Raw genomic sequence first — 12,145 nt, 5'->3', positions numbered from 1 at the left:
CCTTTTCTTCTAGACTGTGTGTGTTTGTTTGTTTAATCTACCATACGATTGTGTGTTATGTATTCTTTATACCTTGGTTTTCAAATATCCCTTTTAGGAGACTGTTAGCCCCACCCTGAGGACTCATATCCCCGCCCATTGGACTCCTGACCCCAGAATGAGCAGATCTTTTATACATGAATCTGCTACGTTTCTCTTTTTCTTGAACATGTTGTGACAGGTTCCATCTAAAATTGATATATTTACGTCTCTTAATTGTTTCTTAATCTAAAAATCGGCTTCCTGTAGAAACTTTGTGGTTTTCTAATGCTTAATATGATTATTTGGTTACACAAGTGTTGATCCCACAAAATCTGGAAAATGATCTTTTTCTTCAGAGTATTTGTGCTAATGTAAAGTAGTGGTTATGCAGCGTGTACTGGCTTCTAGTGTGAACAGGAGTGATCAATACCCAGCGGGCCTAGAGAGAGAAGTTATCACACCAGTGGGATTCTCTAGGACCCACCTAGATGCCACGTCTGTAATGTGCTAACAAGCTCATCTTTTCCTCCCTCTTGCCTCTTTTTTTTTTACCTTCTCTGCCTCGGAGGAATAGCTCAGAAGTTCAGCGAACTAAACATAATGAAAAGCTCCACGGGAGACAGAAAAAGCTGGTGTTTTTTTTTTTTTTTCCTTTTTTTTTTCAGCCAAATAGAAAATTAGTTTTGGTAATACACAAAGGGCAGTTTTTCATGTGCAAGGGGAGACTTGCTGTGAATCTGAAGATTCTATTAACGGCCCAGAAATCGGCAGCTGGGAGAGACCCCCGTAGTCTGTGCTCTCCGTGGATACGCACCTCCAATTAGGGCATTAGAATGGAGACTTATGTATCACTTTTAATTTTCTAGATGAAATCCATGACGATAACGGGAGAAATATTGGGGAATTTTTGAAGCTTGCGTTGCTGTAATTTGTGCAAATTTTAAGAAATGCTTGATTGCTTTGATGCATGTTTAAAGGAAACCTATGATAAGGAATCTACTATCAGGTTAGACAGTGTAACAGCCTGTAAAACCAGATCACAGAGGTGCTAGGTCACAGTGATGGCTAACCTATGGCACAGGTGGCACTCAGAGCCCTTTCTGTGGGCACTCAGGCCATCACCAGAGAGGACTCCAGGTATCTTCCTGCAGTCCCAGACAGCCCAGGACTTGCTGTGCACAGAGCCATTTTAAAGTGACAGGACTACCTGGGACTATTTTCTGCTTTATTGGTGTCCTCAGGTGCTGGTATCAATGAAAACTGTGACGGAGAAGGGAGTATAAATCACAAATTACATTTCTGTGTTGGCACTCTGCGATAAATAAGCGGGTCTTTGTTGTATTTTGGGCACTCGGTCTCTAAAAGGTTTGCCATCACTGGGCTAGGATACTCTCTGGCTCATTAGCATAATTTGAAAACTTGATTTTATAGAAGGAAGGAAATCACGGATAACAATAACAAAATAAGATTACCACAGTCATGATGCCTGGATCTATGAGTAAGTGTCCCTGGTTTATCATGAAGGATTTTGATGGTAGATTCCCTTTAGGGTACGGTCAAAACACATGTAGCTTGTCCCCCAAGCGTTTCTACCTCTTAACGCATCTGTGAACGGAGTCTTCCCCATTGCACTTGAATTGTGTTTCTAAACATGAACGTGATAGGTCAGTGCTAAGTGCAGCGTCTTTCATCCTTCTCTTGATTGGCCAATCTTACAGAACCATATCAGTACTAAAAGTAGGCTTTGGACCTGCTGGTTACTTGCTCTACTTGATCTCATGTATAGGTAAGAAGCCAGGGTAAATGAAGCCATCACAAATCTGGAAAATAGTGTTATCCCTGGCATCACTCAAAGGAAAGCACATGTAGCGATACTGGCTGTTCTCCATGGTCATCCAGTATGATCATTTACGGTTCATATCAGACAAGAGACATGTCTACTGTATCATCTTCTACATCCCACTGAACAAGCCTTGATGTCCACTTCACATAGTCCTATATATCGCAGCAGCAGGAGGCCACGCAGGTGGCTGCGCTCAGCTCTGTATGGAATTATCATAGAAATGAAGATGGTCCCTAGTGAACCGGAAGAATGTGCAATGTATCATAGGATGCCATGTGCGTGCTACAGTTCTATTCTAGATGTGTGTGTGTGTGTATATATATAATATATATACCGTATGTGTGTGTGTTTATATATACCGTATGTGTGTGTGTGTGTGTGTATATATAATATATATACCGTATGTGTATGTGTATATATATGTGTATATACACTCAGCGGCCACTTTATTAGGTACACCATGCTAGTAATGGGTTGGACCCCCTTTTACCTTCAGAACTGCCTCAATTCTTCATGGCATAAATTCAACAAGGTGCTGGAAGCTCCTCAGAGATTTTGGTCCATATTGACATGCCGCTCACTGGATGTTTTTTCTTTTTCGGACCATTCTCTGTAAACCCTAGAGATGGTTGTGCGTGAAAATCCCAGTAGATCAGCAGTTTCTGAAATACTCAGACCAGCCCTTCTGGCACCAACAACCATGCCACGTTCAAAGGCACTCAAATCACCTTTCTTCCCCATACGGATGCTCGGTTTGAACTGCAGGAGATTGTCTTGACCATGTCTACATGCCTAAATGCACTGAGTTGCCGCCATGTGATTGGCTGATTAGAAATTAAGTGTTAATGAGCAGTTGTACAGGTGTACCTAATAAAGTGGCCGGTGAGTGTATATCACAATCTTAAAACAGACATCCATTTTCAATGTTGGGCTCAGTTCACACTACCTTTTGAAACCTCCATTCCTTACTAACGTTAAAAAAAAGCAAAGGACAGAACACATTAGTTAAAAATCCCATTGATCTCTCAATGTAAATTTTATGTCATCCGTTATGGCCAGTTAGGCCGTCATCCGTCATGCATGTGTATTTTTGAAAGAGGAAATTGACAATGGTTGCAGCACTTTTTTTTGGATAACAGATGTTGTCATTTTTACATTGAAGTCAATGGGAGACGGATAGTTAGTTAATCTATACATATGTACAGATAAATAGATGATATGACAGATAGATTGATGATCAGGCATAATAAATGTGAAAAATGGGCAGTAACTGACATGTCTTCCATTATGTTCAGTTTATTTGTCATCCTTTTTTTTTTCTTTTTAGTATCTAGAGATAAGTGAACAGAAATGCTGACTGCAGTGTGAACTTCGCTTTAGGCGTTTGGTTTGTTTTCGAACATTTGATAAGCAGAATAAATGGTTCCTTGTTTTGGTTCTCTGTCCTCTCTATCTCCGGGTCTCGCATCAATACATTGGGGTTTTGTAACAATCCTTGTTCTGTGATATTACTGGTCTTCATCTACAACTATTTACCGTAAATGTCATCCCCCATCTATAATATAGCTGATAACTTAATGATCCAATGGGGGTCTGTCCATTGGTGCGGGTTATTTGGTGTCCTCCCATAACCCAAGATAAATAGAATAGCTGACGTGCGGGACTGCTAGCGCAACAAGGGGTGTAGAAAAATTTCAAATAAAAGGCTCCAGTGACGTAGCCTGTGCGCCCCATGCTAATTAGCATATTTTGTATAACTCTATATTGCGGCAATCCCGGTGTACAGGGTTATAATAAAAGTCCCGATGAACATGCTTCTTCAGACATATTAGCAGGACACGTCTAACATCACTAAAACTGAATGTAGATGTCCTTTAAGCTAAAACTATACAGTTTTTTATCCTATTATCTTTTTTCTTTTACTTTTATTTGCTTTTCCAAAATTTCACGCTTAACCCTTTAACTCTTTACAATGTGAAGCTTTGAGGAGAGAATGCGGTACTTGGATCTTATCATCCAGCAACATTTGGAGCCAACCACTTTTGAGGATTATGCTGCGCATGTCTTCTGTCCGGCTCCGCACCATAACCACCACCATCTGATGAATGCACGTAAGTACTTGCTTCCATTGCTTGTTTGACAGAGATGCCTCATTCAGAACACACACGTATTTGGCCAGCCTCAGTTGTCTTCATATTATTTCTATCCATGCCTGTCCTTATGTTGAAATAAGATGGGATTGATTTGAGTCTTATTCTTCACGCCTGGCCGCCATTTCTCCCTTCTTTTTTTTTTGTACATTTTTGTAGCTATACTTGGATTTTACCAGGGCAGAGTCTAGGTTTTTGGCACTCAAACAATAGACCCCGCACGTAGAATTATAACAGAATTTCAGCTAGAACCTGTTTACATTGCTGACTTGGAACAGGTAAATCTTATTTCGGCAGATTGAGTCACCACGTTGATCTATTTTTTTCCCGAAAGTTCACAACGTGTTGCGCCATCTGGCCACAAAAAAAGAAGTTCAATTATGTTTTCTCTTTTATGTGTGAAAATACTGCTACTGCCTGACATTCTTCCTTTTGGTTAAAGATAATACAGAAAAATGACATCAGAGGTGGTCTTGGAGCTGCTCCTCTGGACGCCGGGCTCGGCACCACATGGCGTTGCGTTATTAAATGACGGCAGCGTACAGCACTTACTGGCCTATTGTGTACTTTGTCTACAAGACACATTTGTTCTTGTCAGTGGTGTACTGGCCAGCAAATATTCCACACTCCAAGGTCTGTGTAACACAATGGCTTCTGCGGACATCACTTATCTGTGCCGACAATAACAAATACTCCGTATCCAGCAAAAAGTAGATCTAAAACAGAGGATTGACGTGCTACGGAATATGATGGCACTATATAGATAAGGATTATTATTGTTATCAGAGCAACGTGAAGAGAAGAGACGAGACAAAATTCTAATGTAAAAATCCTGTGTTCTCATATGGCCTTTGGCTTCCTCCCCAACACATATAGGCTCATAGCATGAACCCCAAAGAGTCTTGTTTTTATTGTAAAGGTGGACATTTGCCCTAGATGGGGGTCTGCTAAATGCTTTTGGCGAGTGATGTTACTTAGAACCTCCTCCTTACTAGGAAGGTGATCACAAGTAGGGAGATACATAGAATTGTTACCCATGAGTATAGACACATTGGGGCACATTTACTTACCCGTCCCGTCGCGATCCCTGAGGTGCGTTGTCCGATGAGGGTTCGGAGCTACCGCAATTCACTAAGAGCGTGCGTCCGATCCTGCATGTGTCACTTCCCCGCTCTGGTCCGACGGAGTTCACCATCTTCTTCCCGGTGTATGTAAGTTCTTGGCTTGCAACACAATTTTGAATGTTAAATCCCACGCTCGGTCCAAATCAGTGGGTTATCCGACGGCCATTTATGTTGCCTGAAAGTCGCGCAACGAAAATGTGGATCCCCCCGGACCCTTGGTAAATGTGCACCATTGAATCTAACAGAGATTGAACACCCATTAGGTGTTTAGTGAGTGTCTTTATTTAAATGAGGAGTTATGGCTGACATTCATCTAATGTCAATGGCCACATGAAGAGCATACAGATCAGCCAGTGATACTTTACAATGATTATTTCCATCCTATCCATCTAACCATACGTTAAAATGGTCAATTTAAAAAAAAAATAAAAATTTACCCTCTGTCTCTCCCTGGGCGTAATGATATAGAAGAGAAGTTGAGAAAATTGTACCTAATATCCTTTTTGCAGACCTATCTGTATGAAGCATGTTATAGAGCAGGAGGAGCTGTGCAGATTGTCTATGGTGTCCATCCTGTAGGCATAATGCTATAGAGCAGAAGGAGTTGAGCAAATTGTCCAGAGTGTTGTGTCTGTAGGCAGCATGTTATAGACCAGGAGAAGCTGAGCATATTGTACACCATATCCTATCTGCAGGCAGCGTGTTATAGAGCAGGAGGAGCTGAGCAAATTGTCCACAGTGTTATATCTCTAGGCAGCATGTTATATACGAAGATATCATATATTTTCCAAAGTCCAAACTGTGTTATAGGCAGGTAGGTTTCATGTCTATAGGAAATTCAGTATTGGAGCTGATGTGCACATGGCACTACTATGCAGATCGCTGCCACCCTCCTGTGCCCACTACAACACCGTCGTGCCTCCTGCTGAGGATGGACAAGGACATCATGGGACACCTTTCTTGCTCTTTCGTGTAGCTATGCCTGCGTGTGAATCGCTGCAGCTTTGTCATTACCCGTCCATCTATCTCCAGCTTATTAGACTGTCGGCTAACGAGCCGCGGTGATGATCATTTCTATTGACATCTGAGAGGCGAGGAGTTAAATCCATAAGAGTAATTGTAGCTTCCTATAATGACGGCCTGCGATCAATAATGACGGGGAGGATTCTCATTTGATGAGATTGTTATGTGCTTTTCTAAATTGCCCTAATAAAGAATGTATGATCTTTTTTTTTTTTTTTTCTTCCCTCTGGAAAATGAGTCCAATTAATCCCTATTAATCGGATCAGCGCTGCGTTTATTACATAGATGTGTGGATTATCGCTGGGGTATCGCTCCATTCCATGTCATGATGTTGATGATTTACCTAATCGGTGTCAATGTTTGATTGGTATTTTTGTGCTTTATTATTTCTTCTCTTTAGATCATTAAATCTGTTCTCTTTATGAGAGGTAAGCCCTGATCCTCTTCTATAATCACTTTCCTTCTTACTAAATCACCGCACGGGGTCATCTTACTAACCTGCATGCCCGGCACTGTGCATGAATCTAGAGTCCGGTGACTAGTATAACACTACAGTATCCTGGATCTCGCTGTGGATATCTATCCTTAGAGTCTATCCTTAGGGTGGTGGCGTTTTGAACTCGTTTTTAGGCCAGTTTTAAGCAGTCCGTTAAAAAACTGCATGCGTTTTTTTTAAAACGCATCAGTTTTTGACCGTTTTCAAATTATCTTAATTAAGATACCGTATATACTCGAGTATAAGCCGACCCAAGTATAAGCCGAGGCCCCTAATTTCAACACAAAAAACTGGGAAAACCTATTGACTGGAGTATAAGCCGAGGGTGGGAAATGCATTGGTCACAGCCTCCCAGTATATAGCCAGCAAGACCCCTGTAGTGAATAGCCTGCCAGCCCCCTGTAGTGAATAGCCTGCCAGCCCTCTTTACTATAGAGCCTGCCCAGCCCCTGTAGTATATAGCCTGCCCAGTCTGTCTCCGATGCTGCCCCGGGTCCTTCGGTCCTCCTCGGATTCTTCCAAATTTTGTGCTGAAAAACTATGCTTATACTCGAGTATATATTGTAAAAAGGGGTCAAAAATGGATGCGTTAAAAAAAACTGCACACGTTTTTTAAAACGCACGCTTTTTTTAAAGGACTGCTTAAAAAATGACCTAAAAACTGGTTCAAAATGCCACGTGTGCCACCATCCTTATAGGTCAGGCTTTACCACGGTCTCTGCTCTTATGAGGATATTCATTTGGTGGTCTAGAGCTTTTTTATGGATATTTTGCATGGTAAGTGACATTTGCATGATGACATACGCACAAATGTAATAGGACTGAATGGGTGCGATATGCTGCAGAAACTATACTATTCTTCAAGGGATTTGAGCACAATATGGTATAATATACTCACTACAGATAATATACGCTGCGTATAAGTTGGCTAACATTATACTGCCATGTTGGTATCTGGATTGAGGCATACAAAAAGGAGGAAAAAAACATGTAAAAAAGCCAGCTAGAGATGTAAAGAACTTATCTTTATTAATTATCCAAAATACATAAATCACCATAATAAAACCCATAAAAGTATGGAATATTGTACACAAACAATCCCACAGAACCTAAGTGTAAGACTGCCCTAGGTAACAATTCACATCACAAGCATGGAAACAAGCACTACAGGGGGTATAAAAATGATAAAACAGTAACAAAAAAAAGTTACCCCTATACAGTCGGTTTTGTGGTGCACAGAGCCCCCCAAGAGTTCAGTTGCTAATGAAAGATAACTGACTTGGCATTCTGCACCACAACACTGACTATTGGGGTGACGTTTCTTTATTTTTTGTTACCCCCTGTAATATGTGCTTCCATGATTGTGATGTGAATGGTTACCTAGGGCAGTCTTGCACCTACAGCACCTTTACACTTAAGTGCAGTAGGTTGGTTCAGGCTTAGGGTGGTGAACCCGTTTTAGGCCATTTTTAAGCAGTCCGTTCTTTGACCGTTTTGTCAGTTTTCCAATTATCTTAATTAAAGGGGTATTCTCGTCTGGGCACTCACATTCAGTTTCATTAATCTGCCATATGTAAACATTTCTTCAATTAGATGTTATTAAAAAAATGTTCCTGTGTGAAGATAATTTCTCATAAATGGAGTCATGTTGTCCCTTAGAAATGAGATAGCTTCCTTGGTTACGGCCACCTCTGCTGGAGTGAGTGCACAAAGAAACAAAAGGTTATTGTATATAAAATGTCTGGGAGTTACTACATGTCGCACAGCCGTCCTGTGTTAATGATTGCTGAATCCTGGTGGTCCGGCAGGACTCTATAGCACAAGTCTGGCCACCGCTGGTAGAGTGTGACGTGGTCGTATCCGAGGAAGCTATCTGGTTTCTAAGGATCAACATGGCGACATTGATGAGAAATTATCTTCCCACAGGAACATTTTTTTAATAAACATCCAATTGAAGAAATGTTTACATAAGGCAAATGAATTCAATTAAATGTAAATGCCCAGATGGGAATACCCCTTTAAGATAATTGGGAAAAACCGTCAAAAACGGATGCAGATTTTTACGGACTGCTTAAAACGGGTTCAAAACGCCACGTGTGCCGGCATTTTGAACACGTTTTTGGGCCGTTTTTAAGCAGTCCGTTTAAAAACGCATGCGTTTTTTAAAAACTGCCCAAAACCGGGTTCAAAACGCCACGCGTGCCGCTGGCCTTAGGGTGCTGTCGGATGGTGCAGTTTTTGCCAAACGCATGGTAAACATACAGAAACGCATGCGTTTTCAGTCCATCCAAGAATGCAATGTGTGACAGCACCCTTACACCTTACCCCAATTTCTTGTTCTTTTAAGTGATTTTATTATGTATTTGGATTGTTTGTTATTTTTAATGTGATCACTACATATACATGTTGTATAAATTAAGTTGTTTACATCTAGCTGGCTTTTTACACGTCTTTCTTCTTTTTGTTTGCCATTATAATTTACATGTCTTGGCTTTGGATACGTGAATTTATACCCTACATTAGCAATGCCCGCCATTTGTGTGTTTCAGAAATCTGGATTGAGGGCAATGCTAGGGGCCTCGCCTCTAATCACAAACTCAGTAGTGCAGAAAGTTCCATAAAGGAAACCTGATTATGGTGATTTTTGGTCCATGGGATCACTCAGTGTTATATAAGGATATATCCATCTTCTTTACCTCTACTGAAATGTAACAGCCTGTGAAATTGCAGCACAGAGGGGCTCTGGTAAACCCAAACCCTTCTTTACTACAGACACAGTCCCTGGATCACGGTTCCTGGTTTATCATTTTGATGGTGTATTGTTTTTAAGCCTTCATTTTATTGCTTCAATTGTGATCCAAAACTAGGAGTGGCCGACTATATAAAGGAAAGGTATTGTATGTTCGGCCACACCTGGTTTCGGCAATAACTGAAGACCTGATGAAGATCTGTATCAGGTCTGAATATTTAGTGAAACCGTGACCCCCAATATGTGTTTTGTATCTTCATGTTATGCCCGTCTGGCATATCCCCAGGATCCATGGAATTCCTCCGCGCTGTTCCCTCCACCATATCACATTTTTGCCATGGTGGTTCCTATGTGTTATGTGTTTTTTACCTTCTTGCTGTTGTCTCTTCTCTCCTAGGCACGTTCCCAAGCGATGAGCAGAAGGAGATGGTTTTGACTCAGGGTGAGGCTTCAGAATTGGCGTCCCCCATGTCACCCCGGACCAGCAAAAGTCGCATGTCTATTAAGCTACGGCGCTCCTCCGGCTCCGCCAACAAGTCCTAGATTTTATTCTGAATGGGATTTGCCCCGGGCAGGGTACAGCGGGCGCCATATATTCGTGCTGCCTTTGCGGCCAGGTCACAGTCCCTGCGCTTTTATCCCAATTTTTTTTTTTAATCGTCACTTTTTTATTTGAGTGAATAACACTGGACTTTTAGATATAATTTAAGATTTTAAGTCTGTGGTTTTAAATGTTTCTGTATAACGCAGGGTGCCATATGTATATCTGCTGCTTTTATCATTATCTACGGACCCCCGGGGTTCACATACTTTGTATTTACCTTCCTTCTGTATATTTATTACTGATCTGCTCTTATTATGGAGGGGCGATGTCTATACGCTGGACCACCCGAACAGATCCTATAGATAATATCTGGTTTTACAAGGATATATATATTATGCAGCAATATCTATATAAGGTGTTTTTTTTTCCTTTTCCCAAAACCAGATGCATATTAAATGTAACATGACTATTCACGTAATATTTTTATACATGTATTATTTTGTGATATATATACATATATATATGAATATATTCCTCTCACGGGCCTGCTTCATGAATGAAAATTTCATTTAAGAGAAAACTTGCCTTTTCTATTGGGCCTGTTGTCATATAGGAATGCAAGAGAAGCGAAGTATTTGTCTTGTACTTCGAGGGAGTGTCCTTTTGTCATGCTTTTATATGCTGTAATCTATGGATTCGACATGTTACGGTTCATATATCACACACGGCCTTGTATATGCAATGGAGAATGTTAAATGCCATGGCCACATGTTACTGTACCCGCTGTATGCGCTCATCTACAAGAGCTCCCCCATGTGGTGGATAGCAGTAGCCAGGGAGGGCAAGTTTCTTGTAGTCAATGCTTCTAGCACCTTCACTAGAGATGCCAAAGGACTGAGCAGAGTCTGATAACGTCTCACCGCTGGCTGAGTAGATAGCGCTGCTTCCATTCTCCACCTACTATTAGGTTTGCTCCACGTTGTTCGAGCAGCGATTCTTACATCCGTCACTCTTCAGTTTAGGTCATGACTATATTAATGAATGCGTTGTTCTCATTTGTGTCACAAATAATAAATTGAAAACCATTTTTGCATTTACGTTTTTTATGTTGTCTCTTTTATCGATTTCACAACAAAACTTCTGGGGTCTAATTCATGGTTTTGCAGTACTATGATAATGTGGTTCAACTTAAAGGGGTATTCTCGTCTGGGCACTCACATTCAGTTTCAATAATCTTCCATATATAAACATTTTTTCAATTGGATGTTATTAAAAAAAATGTTCCTGTGTGAAGATGATTTCCTATAAACATAGTCGTGTTGTCCCTTAGAAACGAGATGGCTTCCTCGGTTACGACCACGTCACACTCTGGCAGTGGTGGCCAGACATGGGCTATAGAGCCCTGCCTGACCACCTGGATTCAGCGATCATTACCACAGGACGGCTGTGGGACATGTAGTAACCTCCAGACATTTTATATACAATAACCTTTTTGTTTATTTGTGCAATCTCTCAGGCAGAGGTGGTCGTATCCGAGGAAGCCATCTCGTTTCTAAGGGACAACATGACTACATTTATGAGAAATTATCATCACACAGGAACATTTTTTTTAATAACATCTAGAAAGAAGAAATGTGTATATATGGCAGATTTATCAAACTGAATGTGAATGCCCAGACGAGAATACCCCTTTAAGGTAAGTGATCAGTTTCAGAATAGTGTTGAGAAAGGTGAGTACTGCAAAAACAGTGCATTGCGTTGTATAATGGTCAGTCCCATTTGTTGTGATGGGGATGAGCTGTATCAATGCCTCATGGCCAGTTAATGGGATGACACAACAACCTCTAAAAACATCATGGATCTTTCTAAGGCTACATTCACACTGACGTGTGCCCACCGTACTGTAGCACGGCGGGCACACGGCGGCGCCGGGGAGAGGAGGAGCTGCTCACCCCCCGCCCTTCTCCATAGAGGAACATTGCACATGGAGCCGTATTCCAAGAAAAGATAGGACATTTCCTATCTTTTCACGGGGGAAGGAACGGTGCTGCACCGTACCGCACCCGTGGGGCGCCGTGTGCACATTGACGGCTATGGGGGTTGTATATACGCCGTATATATATGGCCCCCATGCCCACGACTGCCTCTGGGACATATGTACGGCCGCACATATGTCCTCCATAGACGGCAATGGC

General features: G+C 41.4%; 1 protein-coding gene across 6 annotated transcripts in view; it reads left to right on the top strand.

Annotated features, from left to right (window-relative positions):
- The window catches only part of RALGAPA1 (Ral GTPase activating protein catalytic subunit alpha 1), a 130,605-nt gene extending 119,558 nt beyond the window's left edge, over nt 1–11,047 (top strand). For 5 of the 6 annotated variants that reach the window (XM_072115523.1, XM_072115528.1, XM_072115527.1 and 2 more), the window contains 2 exons: nt 3,845–3,975; nt 9,804–11,047. In XM_072115523.1, the coding sequence (XP_071971624.1) occupies nt 3,845–3,975; nt 9,804–9,949 (277 nt within the window). In that variant the 3' untranslated portion in view covers nt 9,950–11,047. Of the gene's footprint in view, nt 1–3,844; nt 3,976–6,561; nt 6,590–9,803 lie in introns of all 6 variants that reach the window. The other variant, XM_072115526.1, reaches the window with a different exon arrangement.
- The last annotated feature ends 1,098 nt before the right edge of the window (nt 11,048–12,145 follow it).

The sequence above is a fragment of the Engystomops pustulosus genome, chromosome 7, assembly GCF_040894005.1.
Source record: "Engystomops pustulosus chromosome 7, aEngPut4.maternal, whole genome shotgun sequence".
Lineage (NCBI taxonomy): Eukaryota > Metazoa > Chordata > Amphibia > Anura > Leptodactylidae > Engystomops > Engystomops pustulosus.
The sequence above is the reverse complement of the archived record's forward strand: the minus strand, read 5'-3'. Positions and strand labels throughout refer to the sequence as shown.